Below are 16,396 nucleotides of genomic sequence, written 5' to 3'. Positions count from 1 at the left end.
GACTGCACTTGGAGGGGCAGTCTGAGGGCTGGCTCATCTCCTCCCTCAGCAATTCTCTGCTTATCCATCCTCCCAGCTGGATACCGGGAAGACCTTCCAGGCTGTCATGAGGTTTGACACCGACGTGGAGCTCACTTATTTCCATAACGGGGGCATCCTCAACTACATGATCCGCAAGATGACCAAGTAGGCCCTGGTGTCCCAGCTGCCCGGTGGCAGGAGGAAGCACAGCGTCCGCAGCCCGCAGGCCCTGGGTTGGCAGCGTCCCCGCCCCAGCCTCCTCCCCCGACCCTCCCCTCCACGCAGGGGTGCTGCCTGCCCAGGGCACCCTGAGGCTCCAGTGTGGATCCTGTGCACACAGAATCAGCAGTTTCTACATGCTCTATTTTTGTTAATCTTTTTATCTTGTTGTAGAATTTGGGAGCTTAGAATGGTGGGACTGTCACTTGTGCCAAGAAGGGAGAGTTGAGCCCTTTAAGGTCACTGATCACTGAATGTTGATTTTTCACTCTTAGCCTCTAATGTTCAGGTGAACACAGGTCCGTCTCCTGCCCAGTTTCTGGCTCCTCTCTGTTACCCTCTGCTCAGTGAAACCTTCCCCTTGAGAGTCCTTCGCCTCTGTGTGCACCACCAGTGTTAGCTGACAAGGCAGAGGGGAACATGTTCGAACGTGGTGACTAGTCCCTGCACCCCGCCCTTTCCTCCAGTGAGTGACCCAGGCACCTCATGAACAGCTCAGACACTGAAGTTTTTGCTTGTGTACCTTTTGACAGATCCACACTGAAGAAATACGGAGATTTCTTTCAGTAGTTTCATAAAGTTTCCCTAGAAAACTTTTCATATATCAGGAGGAGAACTTTGGAGGTGGTTTTGGTGGAGAGAGATGCAGAACATTTCTAATTTGAATAAGATTAAATCTATTTTCAAGGAAAACTTTTTGACTTTGGTATTGAATTCTGCTGCGTGCGTGGCCCTCATTTTGTGGTATTTAGAGCAGAGCAAATTTCAGACTGCAGGTTCCTGAAGTCCGAATGATCTTCAAGTTTTGTTTGTTTTCCAAAAATATATTTATTTGTCTGTGCCAGGTCTTAGTTTTAACGTGAGAACAATTAGCTGTGGCATGGGGGATCTAGTTCCCTGACCAGGAATTGAACCCAGGCACCCTGCACTGGGAGCACGGGGTCTTCAGCCACTGGACCACCAGGTAAGTCTCTCGAGCTCTTTTTTGTAACCACATCAGTAATATGCAGGTCAGATGGCTGTGTTGAACCTCATTTACAAGCACACAAGATGGTAGCAATAGCCTGGGAGCAGTGACAATGTAGCTTGGTGAACGGATCATAATAGTTTTTAATCTTCAGCTGGGTTATCTGCTCATTTTCATCACTGAAGTCATTTCAGGCACATGTTGTGGTCTACTCCAGCTGCCATGATGAAATGTCATAGACTGAGTGGCTCAAACATCAGAAATTTATTTTCTCACAGTTCTGGAGGATAGATGTCCAAGATTGAGGTTCCAGCGAATTCATTTTCTGGTGAGAGCTCTCTTCCTGGCTTGCAGCCAGCCACCTCTCCCTGTGTCCTCGAGTGGCCTTCCCTCAGTGCATGCGCAGATAAAGGATGAAAGGACAAGCTCTCTGGGGTCTCTTCTTACAAGGGCCCGGCCCTCGTGACCTTTATTTAAACTTAGCCTAGAGGCCGCATCTCCACAGAATCACAGTGGGGGGTGGACTTCAATATACGAATTTGGGGTGGAGGGGGGGCACGTTCAGTCCATAACAGGGCACCCTATACCTTACAAATTAATCTCCCTCTAATGAATTTTAAGTCTCAGCTTTCAGCACTCAGGGTCTGTGGGCTGGTCAGCAGAACTTGGGCCTGTGTGCTCACTCAGTCGTGTCTGACTCTGCAGCTCCATGGTCTGCAGCCCACCAGGGTCCTCTGTCCGTGGGATTCTCCAGGCGAGAATACCAGAGTGGATTGCCATTTCCTCCTCCAGGGGATCTTCTTGACCCAGGGATCGAATCTCTTGTTTCTCTCCTGCACTGGCAGACGGAATCTTTACCACTAGCTCCAGAACACCCAGGATCAAATCCTGCCCCCAGCTCTCCCCCCAAATAATGGACAAGGCAGGTTCCTGAGCATCCTTGCCTCTGAGATCCTGGGATCTAGCTTCTGTTCATAAATAAAAATCACAAACAATCCTGATGTACAATAAAATCCTGTGACCCACATATTAAAATCAGTCCTAGCATAAAAACACCAAGGGCTGAAAAAACACATCCACCCCTCAGGCCTCCATTGCCGAGCCTGGGAGCAGCCTGACTTCCCACCCTCAGTGCTTATTCTTACAGCTATGACTTCTGGAATGAGGTCCCTTCACCTCTGAATTTCCCTCCTCCTCCCTTCCAAACACCCTCTATCGTGTTCATTAATAAAGTGTCTTGGGCCAGTATCCCATCCTTGCTCTCAACCAGGCTGGACAAATAAACCCCTTTCACCTGGTTTCTCAAGAAGGCACTGGGCACTTACTCTCCAGGTGAGAAGCGTGCTGGGCCCAGCCCCTTCTTCCTGTCTATGGGGTTCCCATCTCCTTGGTTCCTACTGTTTTCTAAATTCGTATCTGCCTGATCCCTCCTAGAGAAACAAGTGCCCCTGGCGCACAGTGAGTTCATTGACGAATTTCTCTTGCAGTGAGTAAGCACATGTGTCTTTGGCTATGGAACAGCTCATGTAGGTGGAAAGTGATCTAGGAGAAGTATATATTAGACAGGACTCTTGGTTACAGTGTTAGAAGCATAATTCAAACAAAAAAAATTGGCTCAAGAACCGAGGTGGCCATTGCCACAGGGGTGATTGGATCTAGCGACTCAGACTCAGGTCCCTCCAATTCATTTCCATTTGTGATGGCCTCACTCTGGGCCAGTCCGTGTGCTGGGGGATATGGCCACTGGCTCTGGGATAACAGTTAATAGTTTGTTATCTTAGATCCCAGTGTCCCCTAGGCTAAAAATATTGGGAGTTTCCTAGTCACCTAAATGAAGCACCTTATTTTGGGCACAGCTGGCCTTTCAGGGTTGAGTTAGGACAGTGTGGCGGAGCCATGAGAGCTGCTTCTGAAAAACAGGAACCCAAGCTCCATGGGCTGCCTTCTTCGGAAGCTGTTAAATGTCCTGACCACAAACAGAATTTAACATCCAAGTTGTTTTTGTTCACCTGTACAAAGACTATATAATTATTGTCAATATTTAACAGTTTTAATAATTTGAATCCTCAAAACTGAGGTCTACATTTTAAATACAGATTTATTGAGTGGAATTTGTAGTTTTATTACATGATATAATAAAATGAGTTATTGGTATGATCCTGAAATTAATACTCTAATTTGGTTCGTCATCTGATTGGCATCAGGGCTTATGAGTATCTGCTACTGTGGTTCTTCTACAGGATGCTGATAACGTGCCGTGAATATGGGGGGGTCTAGGGTCAGTGTAGTTGGGAACCACTGGGTTACACGGGCCTTATTACTGCAGAGCTGACACAGGACACAATGGCCGTGTGCACTGCGAGTCGTTCATTTGAGGGGAGAGGGGGCAACAGACAACATGGAAGCCTATCTGCCCGCAGAACTGCTTTCTGCAGAGCATCGCACAGCTCCACATTCCACGGGTCACACTTGAGCCAACACTGACCTGCTGGCTTGCTTGTTTTTAAATTCAAATAATAATCTCAGTTTTAAGGGTGGGAATCAGTTTACTGGCCTTGTGACACAATCAGGCATTCAGGGGGAAATATCACAAGGTCAGCACTGGTGGGGACCACACTTAACAAAAGAGCGGTTGTATCAGATTATATCAGAAACACCTGAGGAACTTCAAAAGCTACCACCCTGCCAGGATGTTCTAAGGGGGTTAGGCATGTGCCCAAGAAAAAGACTCCCAGTTGGTTCTGAAACGCAGCCTCTGATCTAGAAATCCAGTGACCATTTGGGCATCAGTCAAGAGTATGCAATTCTTAAATCCTTACTACTGTTTTCTTTCCTTCAACAAGTCTTGACCAAATGCCTACTCTGTTCCATGCTCTATACCTGCAAGGGCTTGACTTCAGGCTAACGTGAAACAAGGAAATTCTCAGTTTTTCTTGTTTCAGCTTTCGTCCGCGTTCTTCAGTTGGCTGTCGAGAAGGAAGGGCTACTCACCTTCATCCAAACTGAATTATTTAGATTTCCAGCAGATCTTCCAGCACTGAAAATCTGCTGTGTGTGTGTGTGTGTGTGTGTGTGTGTGTGTGCGCGCGCGCGCGCGCATGCTCCGTTAACCCTTGGAACTTCGTAAGTGATAACAGCAACAAAGGTGTCTTGGTTATGTTAATGACTGACCTTTGGACCACACCTAAGGGAGGGTGGGCGTCCCTGGTGGCTCAGAATCTGCCTGCAGCTCAGGAGACCTAGGCTGGCAAGATCCCCTGGAGAAGGGAATGGCATCCCACTCTAGTATTCTTGCCTGGAGAATCCCATGGATGGAGGGACCTGGTAGGCTACAGTTCATGGGGTCGCAGAGAGTCAGACACGACTGAGCAACTAACACTTAAGGATGGACTGGTTAACAGGAAAACAATCACAGGATCAGAGGGTTAGAACTTTCAGTCTCATCCCTTGCCCTCAGGGGCTGAGAGGGGCTGGAAGTTAAACAAGTTACCAATGGCCAATGACTTAATCATGCTTCCCAAATGAAGCCTTCAGAAAACCCAAAGAACAGGGTTCAAAGAGCTTCCAGGTGTATGAACACAGAGAGATTCAGAGAAGACATGGAAATTCTGAACCCTTTCTGCATAATTACCCTATGCATCTCTTTCACCTGGCTGTTCCTGAGTCTAGCTGTATCCGACTGACTATGCCAACTGTCTCGCTGTATCTCACTGTTCACTGATCCCAGGGAGGACAAGGCATGGGCAAGGAAGCTGGAAGAAGATGTGAGGAGCCGTAGGAACTGTGAACATGCAGGCTATGTCGCTTCAATCATGTCTGACTCTTTGAGACCCTATGGACTGTAGCCTGCCAGGTTCCTCTGTCCATGGGGTTTTCCAGCAAGAACACTGGAGTGGGTTGCCATTTCCTCCTCCAAGGGCTCTTCCCAATCCAGGGATCAAAGCCAGGTGTCCTGCATTGCAGGTGGGTTCTTTACCACGGAGCCACCTGGGAAGGAACGGCAGACTTTCTTTACTCACTGTGGGAAGGCAGACATGCTTTACTCTCTAATGACTGCCATAGGAGCAACAACTACGCAACCCAACTCAATACAACTCTTACTCCCCTTAAAGAGCTTTTCAGGTGGGGCTTATATAGCTTTACAGAACAAAAAGTGGCCCGAGGCCACGCGAGTACATCATGGCATGCATGCGCAGTTCTGTAAGTGACCTCAGCTGTTACATAACCATGCAAAGGCATTATTTACAAAATGTGGGGTGACAGCAAAAGGTCATGGGGCAAGAGAGCCTGACCACTGCCATCTTGGCTAATTTGTAGAAACAATCCCTACACTGAGTTATTTCCTCTTACAATAAACCAATAATCTGAGTCCTATGAGTCTAGCAAGTTAATTAAGCCCACAGAGGAGGTTGCTGTAACTTTCATCCGTATTCAATTGGTCAGTTCTGTTCAGTTCAGTAACTCAGTCGTGTCTGACTCTTTATGACCCCATGAATTGCTGCAAGCCAGGCCTCCCTGTCCATCACCAACTCCCGGAGTTCACTCAGACTCTCATCCATCGAGTCAGTGATGCCATCCAGCCATCTCATCCTCTGTCGTCCCCTTCTCCTCCTGCCCCCAATCCCTCCCAGCATCAGTCTTTTCCAATGAGTCAACTCTTCGTATAAGGTGGCCAAAGTATTGGAGTTTCAGCTTTAGCATCAGTCCTTCCAATGAACACCCAGCACTGATCTCCTTTAGGATGGACTGGTTGGATCTCCTTGCAGTCCAAGGGACTCTCAAGAGTCTTCTCCAGCACCACAGTTCAAAAGCATCAATTGTTTAGTGTTCAGCTTTCTTTATAGTCCAACCCTCACATCCATACATGACTACTGGAAAAACCAGAGCTTTGACTAGATGGACCTTTGTTGGCAACTGGTCAGAAGCACAGGTAATGACACTTTGTAGGGAGGAGGCGGGCAGTCTTGTAGGACTGAGCCCTTAACCTGTAAGGCCTCTGATGCCATCTCCAGGCAGAGAATGTCAGAACTGAGTTGAGTGGTAAGACACCCCATTGATAAATTGCTTGGTGGTGTGGGGAAAAAGCCCACATTAAAACTGGTGATCAGAACCTTAATACTCTTATAAAATACAAATGGAAAATGAATAAAAATCAGCAAGTAAGTCGGCTTAAATAACTCATTTTTAGTATGTCTTACTAAGAATACTTCTAAGAGTAACCATGATCAAGCTACTATGTATAATCAAGGACTTCTCATATGTTATTTCAGTTAAAAACTCTCCATTAATCCTTACAGGTATGCATTATCCTTGTTTTGCAGATGAAGAAAATTAAGCCAAGGAGTAGTTAGGTAAATAGCAAGTTCTCTGACTCTGCCTGCAAAACCAATCATCAGATCAAAACCAGGATGAGGTGGTTGTAGTGCGTCAACCCACTGATCTCCAGGATTGATCTGGGTACTCTGAGTGGTCTCTTGGACACCAAATAGCCTTCAGATATAAATAGGTGCTATTTGAAAAGTTATGTGATCCCTTATATTGAGCATATTAACATTTTATGATGTTTGCAAGTTTGTTTAAGCCATTGACGATCCTAGCGGATTACAAACAGCTCATGTGTTTTAGGAATTTGCTTAAATTACTACAGAGCCTACCCTGAGCTGAACATACAATACCTTGGCCTGGGTGGAGACAGCAAAACTCAGGTGTCTCTGTGTCTGGAACACACCAAACTAAACTCTGGAGCATCAGCAAACCCTGTTAAACGGCACAGGATACCTTTGCATGCGTTCTAATTTTTTAAACAGAATGGACAGCCAAATTAAACTGCCCCTTCAGTATCATCCAAGGGACCTACTTGAGAACACAGTCCAAATGTTGACCATCAACTATTACTGGAAAATGGCTTGAGATGACCAATCGGAGGGAACAATGGCACAGATTAAGAAAAAAATTAATTGGGCAAGATGTACAATAAACTAAAACAACAGAAATCAACTTTGCAAGGATTACTGTATCATTTTCATGTCCCCATTACTAAGAGTTGTCCACCACTGAGAACATACTGTTTAGCACACGGAACTCTACTCAGTACTCTGTGGTGACCTAAATGGGAAGGAAATCTAAACGAGGGGCTATGTGTATATGTAAAACTGATTCACTTTGCTCTACAGCAAAAACTAACACTTCAGAGCAACTATGTTCCAATAAAAATTAATTTAAAAATTTTAAAACGAAGAAAAAGAACTAAACTTTAAAGGAGAAAGGTCCAAGAGCCAACAAAGAAAAAAAAAGTCCATTGCTGAATTTTAATAATAGATGCCACATGTTGCTACACAGAGAATACAAGTATATGTGACTCTTACGCCTATGGATATGTATATACATTGAACCTTTGGAATTACTAACGTGGGGGATCAGAAAAAGAAGCCAATAGAAAAGACTGGGGAAGAGTTAGAAGAGCAAGTGGCCAAGACAGAGTTCCAAGAAAGAAGTATCTAACGGCAAAAACAGAAAAAGATCAGACGGACTAATAAGTGCCCAATGGATGTGACAACCAGAGTCACTGATGACCTTGACAAAAATAATTTCAATAGATCGTTAAGGGCAAAAGTCGGTTTCAGTGGGTCAGTCAGTTCAGTCGCTCAGTTGTGTCTGAGTTGTTTCGACCTCATGGACTGCAGCACGCCAGGCCTCCCTGTCCATCACCAATTCCCAGAGTTTACTCAAACTCATGTCCATGGAGTCGGTGATGCCATCCAACCATCTCATCCTCTGCTGTCCCCTTCTCCTCCCGCCTTCAGTCTTTCCCAGCATCAGGGTCTTTTTCAGTGAGTCAGTTCTTTGCATCACGTGGCCACAGTATTGGAGTTTCAGCTTCAGCATAGTGGGTTAAGGAAAAGGAAGTATGGAAAAGGTTTCAACATTCCATTCACTCATTCATTGATCCCAGTGTGTCTGAGTGGCTATGGGTACAGTGGGTTCTGAAAGGAAGGATGGCAACAAGTTAAGGCTTATTCATTTTTCCCAAGCTCTCCCAGCCAACAAAGAATCGAGTGCTCTAATCCACTCACTTGTGCTTGACAGACATGATATAGCATCAGTACAAACTGCTGAAAACGAATAGAAGTTGAGTGATACATACTCCGTATGATACAAGCCATAGGAAAAATAACTTGACCGTAGTACAAAGAGACCCATGATTTACACGCAGGTTTAACTTCTTCATTCAAGGCCATCCACTCCCTGCAGATTGAGGTCCTGAGCGTAAGTGGACATTTCTGCAGCATCAAATGGGATCTTCTCAAAATTAAAGTCCTTCCACTTTGCATACAGTGTCTGAGCTCCAGTCGCAACATCTTCCACCACAAAACTTTCGATCTTTATAACTGGAATCTCGAATGTCTTGTACTTCACGTGAATTCCCCAGTCATGGAGGCAATCCTTCCTGGCACAGAAGATCTTAGCTTTCTTGTCAAAACTCCCAAACTTCTTCGGTCTGGGGTGTAACTTAGTCACGAAGCACTCCCTGAAAGCATCTCTAACCACAGTGAAATGGCATTCCTACAGATAAAGGGATCAAATAGCACCCAAAACAGAATGTTAGAACCAGAATGTAACTGTGACTTAAAAAATAAAATTCCACAATAATCTGAGATGACAAGGAGGCGGGATCCCACTTCTTTTACAGATGGAGTAGGGAGGAAATGTGAATTCGCCTCAAGCCTAGAGTACAATCCATGCAGTCTGACTCCCAGCCACACAGGTGGAGGTGAGGGTGGGCGTGGAGGTACCAGTGAGTTGATGGGGGACACCTCATGCTGAGGAGGACTAAAAAGTTTCCAGGCAACCTGGCTCCTGAAAACAGACTGTCATTGTTGTAGTTGCTAAATCACATCTGACTCTGCAACCCCATGGACTGTAGCCCACCAGGCTCCTCTCTCTATGGGATTCTCCAGGCAAAACTACTAGAGTGGGTTGCCATTCCCTTCTCCAGGGGATCTTACTGACCCAGGGATCGAACCTGAGTCTCCTGCATTGGCAGGTGGACTCTTTACCACTGAGCCATCAGGGAAACCCCTGAAAATATTAATAGATACTCATTATTTCAGAGACAAAGGGGTATTTGCTGAAGATCTGGGAAGCCCAAGTTCACCAGTGGCCCTGACAGGAAGAATCCCAAGGATACAGAGAACAACAAAGGGTCAGTGTGTATCTGAAGAGTCTCAGGGACTAAGCTGTCCACTGGCCCCGCCCACAACATTAGAATAAACACAAATAAAGCTCACAGTGCACAGAACAAATACAGATCCTACAAACCCGGCCCTCAGGAAAACAGAGTCTAAAAGGGCTATTTCAAGAGAAAATCACCCAAATTGGAGCTGAAAGGACCTTCTACAGCTAAAGAAAAAGACTCAGGAAGGTATGGGAACTTGCTAGTATTAGCCCTAAATGTGTTTCTTGCTCCAGTGTTATACTGACTAGAGACTTCAGCTTTCTGAAGACTAAACAGAAGACTAAACGATGATTCTTTGCTCTTTCTACTATTTTATGTTTTCTTTAAAAATTTTTTTAACTGGAGTACAGTTGTTATACAGTGTTGTTTGAGTTTCTGCTGTACAACAAAGTGAATCAGCCACAAGTACACACGTGTCCCCTCCCTCTTGAGCCTTCCTCCCACACCTATTACACCTGTTACATGTAACAGCTAACGTAATGTAACAACTCATCATGTGAACCAGCCCAGGCCCTCCACTGTCCCCAGTCAGCAGCAATAGAGTTACGTCCAATTTTTGTCTTTGGAGATTCTTCTAATCCTTTATCTACAAGTTTTAAGAAAAAAAAAATAGAAAGCTAAGCTGCAGATGTGTTTAAAATCAGGAGATTTTGCTTCCATTGTAAAAGTGATCCATATCCCCAAAAGATAGTTTAGAAAACGTAAAATTGGTGTGGGAGGAAGGCTCAGGAGGGAGGGGACACGTGTGTACTTGTGGCTGATTCACGTTGTACAGCAGAAACTCAAACAACACTGTGTAACAACTGTACTGCAATTAAAAAAAATTTTTTAAAGAAAACATAAAATAGTAGAAAGAGAAAAGAATCATGGTGTCTCACTGCAAAATGTGAGTATGTTTTAGTATACTTCTGCTAGCCTTTTTTGGTACAAACGTTAAGTGTTTTTATTGGTGGTGGTGATGGTGGTATTGTTGCTATTATTTCATACTGCTCTGATCATAGCATATTTAATACATATTTAATACATATCCTGGGTTTTTTTCCACTTTGCCATTAATTTGTAAAAAGTTTTTCCTTATACTACATAAGCTTCCTAATAATTTTGTTTAACAAATTTTATTTTGGAGTAACTGCAGATTTACAGAAAACTTGGAAAGATTGTCCTGTGTACCCTTCACCTAGCTTCCCTAATAAGCACTTCCATCTTACATATCATAGCATATTTGTCAGAACTAAGAAATTAATATCGGCACATTACTATTTACTAAGCTATAAATGTTACTACTTTTTCTAATAATACCTTTATCTGTTTTAGGATCTAATCCAGAATACCACATTGCATATAGCATAACGATTATTTGTAATGGCTATACAATATTTAGTTAAGCAGCAGCTTTTAAAGTATTCCTTTATTGTTGAATATTTAGGGTTTCTTTTACATGTTTTAGCCTTTTAAAAATACGTGGACCTTGGCCAGGATAATAAAAGAAAAAAGAGTATTCTTACTATAATTCTCTCGCAGATAGACAAGCTTTAATGAGTGCTAAAAAAGGACGCAGTGCTGTTTGTGAAAAAGGTTGCTTACCTCCACCACTCTTATATCAGCTGTGTAACATGCAAAGGTTTTGCACTTTCCACAGAGCAGCTTTTTATTTTTCTTATCAACAACAGGTTTTACTTTTCCTTGACTATCCCTGATTAATTTTTCTTGAATCTGTATCTGGCGAATCTAAGTGCAAAAAAGCAGACCAAAAAACCTTCAAATGTGTACTCTGGGTATAATTAAGATACACACACACACACACACACGTACATAATAATTTATTCCTATACAACTTCTATGAACATACAGGACCTGGTTTTGTTTATAAAAATCCCACAGATAATTTTGATTCTCCTAATTCTTTGTTAGTGTTTAACTGTGGCCTCTCCAATTAGTCTTTCCAATATCTTCATCAAAGATCCATAAAAGCATGAAAGATGTCCATAAAATAGTCATGTGAACCATGCTTTCTACATTAGTAGTTGGTAAAACTTTTAAAATCCTTATGATATGCATTGACTGTTTTAGGAATAAAATACCCACTCCCAAGGTATAAACCCATTGAATAGAACAGCAGGCAGAAGAGTCCCCCACCACCTAAAATCTTTTTTCTCTCTTCCCTTCTAAACCACAAAGAATATTGTTGAATTACATTAAAGTTAAATGTCTAAATAGGATGACTACATTCTACCTCAAAATTTAGGCCTTGGCTAAGTACAACTAAGAATGCTGAAACATTATATATAAAATAAACATAAGATTCTGAAGGACGAAGAGAAGGCAGACCAGCTAGGAACCATGGGGCCCTAGAAACCACATGGGAGTGAGATCCCTGGGGTTTGTCTTTCTTTGCCTTGTGTATCCTAGACATGGGGCCGAAGAAGCTGGCAACCAGAAATGCCTCTCGGCACACACGGAAAGTCTCAACAAAAGCCTGTCTCTCTAGCCAAAGGATGAAGACAGGGGCAACTAGCAAGACAGAAAACTTTTAGACAATAGCTGTTCCACAGGGAGAAGTCAACAACAATGACAAAAAAAAAAAAAACAAGAACCAAGAACCCTGAATCTAGTGGGGAGGAACCTAGAATTCCACTTTGGAGGGCTGAGACGAAGCATCTCAACACTCCCCCCTGGTGGTGTCAGAGAAGGCCACACAGGGAGCCAGGATTTTCAGTCCTGCCACATGGTAGCCCCCCTTGACTGTACAATCCATAGAGATCACGCTGGGGGCCAGAACTTGCATCCCCAAGCGGAAGTTACAAAGAGCCTCCCCTTGCTGACATCAACAGCAGCTGAGTAGGAAACCCAGACTTCTGCCCTTACCCGGCAGTTATGAAGCAGGGTCACCTACTTCCCCTGCCAGATCAGTATCAGAAGACGCCAGCTAGCACGGAAGGTTAAGACCCCAAATTTCATCATCTGGTATGAAAACCCCTGGGTTTTGATTTAAAAATCACTCTTTATACCAAAACCCAGAAAGATATCAAATTGAATAGAAAAAAAAAGAGAGAGAGAGAGAGAGACAACCAGTTGATGTTAACACTGAGATGACAGAGATTTGAGAATCATCTGACAAAACCTTTAAACTAGCTATAATAAAAATGCTTCAATGGGGGGTCATCATAAACACTCCTGAAACAAACAAATTTAGAGGCTCAATAAAGAAATGGAAGATATAAAGAAGAACAGAATGGAAATTTTAGAACTAAAAGATACAATAACCAAAACAAAAAGTTTAGTGGATGGGCTCAATAGCAGAATGGAGAGGACAAAGGAAAGGATCCGTGAACTGGAAGACAGAACAACAGGAATGACCCAATCTAAACAACAGAAAGTAAATAGAAAAAAATTAATAAATGAGCAGAGCCTCAGGTAACTTTAGGACTATTTTAAAAAGATCTAACAGTTATGACAGGAGAGGGGAAAGAGCAGAGCTTAAAAAGTACTCAGACAAACAATGACTAAACATTTCTCAAATTTTACATAACAGAACCCTGCAGATATAAGATGCTGGACAAATCCAAACAGGATAAATGCAGAGAAACCACACCAAGACACATTATAATGAAACTTCTGAAAACTAAAGGCACAGGGAAACACTTCGGTGTGTGTGTATGGTTTGCCCCTTACCTTCGTGTATTTATCCATTTCTGGATTTACATGGTTTTTTTATGTAGTAATTTCACCTTTAAGAGATTTATCCTATGGGAAGTCCAGATCCTTTGATTTATATTGTCTTTTTAAAATTTTTTTCAATTTAAGTGTAGTTGATTTACAATGTTATGTCAATCTCTGCTGTACAGCAAAGTGACTCAATTAGACACATATAGACACATTTTTTCCTAGTATGGTTTATCACAGAATATTGAATATGTTCCCTGTGCTATCCAGTACGACCTTGTTGTTTATTCTACTGCTGTTTAAACTATTATATATAATAGTTTACATTTAATTTGCTGATCCCAAGCTTCCCTCCCCGATCCACTCCTCCTTGGCAAACACAAGTCTGTTCTCTAAACACACAGGAAAAAAATCTTGAGAGCAACCAGAAAAAAAAAAAAAAAAATGCACCTTACCTACAAGGGAAAAACAATCTGAATGACACCAGATTTCTCACCAGAGAATGTGGACAGCAGGCAAAAGTGACACGATATTTTTCAAATGCTAAAAGAAAACCCTGTCAATCCAAATGCCTATATACTCCTCAATATATACTTCAGAAATAGAGGAAATCAAGACATTCTCAGGTGAAGCAAAACAAATTATTTTAAGAATCTGTGCACCAGCAGACGTTCCCTTCCCTAAAAGAAGAGCAAAAAGAAGTTCTCCAAAGAGAAGAACATGACAGAAGAATAAAGGAAGAAAGCATGGTGACCACAGAGCAGAGCTGTGTGTGGAAGGGTCTGCTCTGCCCCGCTGGTCTGCGGGGCTGCCTCTTTTTTATCTAGGGTTCCAGGTGGAACCAGACCGCTTAGGTGTAAGCCCTGCTCCTACCACTGAGCAGCTGTGTCATTCTGGGCAAGTGCCTCAAATATAAAATGGGAATAGTCATAGCATTTACTTCCTAGGTTGTTGGGAGGTAACATGAGTTAATAATTGATCAGGACTGCCTGGCATAGCTTTACTGCTCCTTGGTATTCGTCTTGGTCTGTTAGGCTAGTCTTTTGCCGAGAACCATGAAAATGTTAATGATGGTGACTTGTACTTCAGTACTGGGTAGGGCAATACCTGTTCATGAGTTATTTTTTCAGAAATGTCATCGCTATTTTCATTTATGTATGTGTCTATATAAACTCTGGAGCCATTTTACAAAGCTAAAATATCATTTATATTTTGATTATGGGCTATGATAAATGTACAACTGAATTTGCAGTAAATGCACATCTTTAAAATATCCAGTCATTCCATTCAAGAAAATGGTGTTTCTTTTCTTTCTTTTTCACAAGTTTTTTACTTGGCTGTGCTGGGTCTTAGTTGCAGCATGTGGGATCTAGTTCCCTGACCAAGGATTGAACGTGGGCTCCCTGCATTGGGAGCTCGGAGTCTTAGCCACTGGACCACCAGGGTAGTCCCAGGGTTTCTTTTCTCTTAATTTACCTTCTATTGCTCGGTAAAATTTTTTTAGCTGTCCTTATTTATGCTTCAAACATTTCTGCTTAGGCCAACAGATGCAGAGTTTAGACAGATGGACTCTGCCAGCTCTACCGCGACCTAGCTGTGTGATCTACTGACACTGAACATTTTCATGCCTCAGTTTCCCTCCCAGAGCGTGACTTCATGAGAGGCTTGACCACATGGATCACTGTGAGACCCGTTGATAAAAATAAGCATTTGCAGGGCTTGGTGGAGAGCCCATATTCTGCATGGATGAGACAGTTATTGTCACTGTGAGCAGAAATGTCCCAGCCCTGTATACCTTGTACTGGTTACTGATCACCCTTTGAGAAGTCATTGATCTCTAAAGCACTTCAAATTCAAATAAAACTTGATTTATATTAAAAAAAAATTTAGGCCTGGAATATAGGTCAGGAAAGCAATCAAAATATGATTTTCTCTCCCCCGATTCCCCACTCAACTCCATCCCACCTATAATTATCTTCCTTGTTTCTGTAAGCATAAAGGAAGCTTAATGTGCCCTATTTCCAATTCACATTTTCACTGCTGTAAAACTGCTGCATGATGTGTGCATTTACCTCGTTATTTCCTCTGGGTAAATTTCTAGAAATGAAATTCCTGGGTTACATTTCCCTATGAGTAATTTTAATTTCTCAGACATGGTTCTGATCATTACTTAAGGCAGGCTCAGGGTGGGGGGAATGTGACGGGAAAAAAGGTAAAAATATAAACTTGCCCTTTGGGCATCCAATTAAAAAAAATCACCTACATCTAATGATGTTCAATCATACACTAAAATGCAATTAAATAGTTCAGTTCAGTAGCTCAGTTGTGTCCGACTCTTTGCAACCCCATGGACTGCAGCACACCAGGCTTCCCTGTCCATCACCAACTCCTGGAGCTTGCTCAAACTCATGTCCATCGCATCGGTGATGCCATCCAACCATCTCATCCTCTGTCATCCCCTTCTTCTCCTGCCTTCAATCTTTCCAGGCATCAGTGTCTTTTCCAATGAGTCGGTTCTACACATCAGGTGGCCAAAGTACTGGTGTTTCAGCTTCAGCATCAGTCCTTCCAATGAATATTCAGGACTGATTTCCTCTAGGATGGACTGGTTGGATCTCCTTGCAGGCCAAGGGACTTTCAAGAGTCTTCTCCAACACCACACTTTAAAAAGCATCAATTTTTTGGTGTTCAGCTTTCTTTATAGTCCAACTCTCACATCCATACATGACCACTGGAAAAACCATAGCTTTGACTAGACAGACCTTTGTTGGTAAAGTAATGTCTCTGTTTTTTAATATGCTGTCTAGGTTGGTCATAGCTTTTCTTCCAAGGAGCAAGCGTCTTTTAATTTCATGGCTGCAGTCACAATCTGCAGTGATTTTGGAGCCCAAAAAAATAAAGTCTCTCACTGCATTATAATAACCTCAAATATTTCCTCAGCCCCCCAAAATAAAGTCAGCCACTGTTTCCACTGTTTCCCCATCTATTTCCCATGAAGTGATGGGACCAGATGCCATGATCTTCATTTTCTGAATGTTGAGCTTTAAGCCAACTTTTTCACTCTCCTCTTTCACTTTCATCAAGAGGCTTTTTAGTTCTTCTTCACTTTCTGCCATAAGGGTGGTGTCATCTGCATATCTGAGGTTATTGATATTTCTCCCAGCAATCTTGATTCCAGCTTGTGCTTCCTCCAGCCCAGCATTTCTCATGATGTACTCTGCATATAAGTTAAATAAGCAGGGTGACAATATATAGCCTTCACGTACTCCTTTTCGTATTTGGAACCAGTC

At 42.9% G+C, this 16,396-nt stretch overlaps 2 protein-coding genes across 5 annotated transcripts in view; one reads left to right on the top strand and one right to left on the bottom strand.

The window, feature by feature from the left end:
* Nucleotides 1–933, top strand: part of ACO1 (aconitase 1) — a 64,841-nt gene extending 63,908 nt beyond the window's left edge. For all 3 annotated transcript variants that reach the window (XM_061425087.1, XM_061425088.1, XM_061425089.1), the window contains one exon: nucleotides 77–933. In XM_061425087.1, the coding sequence (XP_061281071.1) occupies nucleotides 77–190 (114 nt within the window). In that variant the 3' untranslated portion in view covers nucleotides 191–933. The remainder of the gene's footprint in view (nucleotides 1–76) is intronic.
* A 6,568-nt stretch (nucleotides 934–7,501) lies between these two features.
* The window catches only part of RIGI (RNA sensor RIG-I), an 80,923-nt gene continuing 72,028 nt past the window's right edge, over nucleotides 7,502–16,396 (bottom strand). The window contains exons 18-19 of one of the 2 annotated variants that reach the window (XM_061425085.1): nucleotides 11,028–11,171; nucleotides 7,502–8,770 (exon numbers count right to left, since the gene is read on the bottom strand). In XM_061425085.1, the coding sequence (XP_061281069.1) occupies nucleotides 8,432–8,770; nucleotides 11,028–11,171 (483 nt within the window). In that variant the 3' untranslated portion in view covers nucleotides 7,502–8,431. The remainder of the gene's footprint in view (nucleotides 8,771–11,027; nucleotides 11,172–16,396) is intronic. The other variant, XM_061425086.1, reaches the window with a different exon arrangement.

The sequence above is a fragment of the Bos javanicus genome, chromosome 8, assembly GCF_032452875.1.
Source record: "Bos javanicus breed banteng chromosome 8, ARS-OSU_banteng_1.0, whole genome shotgun sequence".
NCBI lineage: Eukaryota > Metazoa > Chordata > Mammalia > Artiodactyla > Bovidae > Bos > Bos javanicus.
This window is presented reverse-complemented; position numbering and strand designations above follow the sequence as displayed.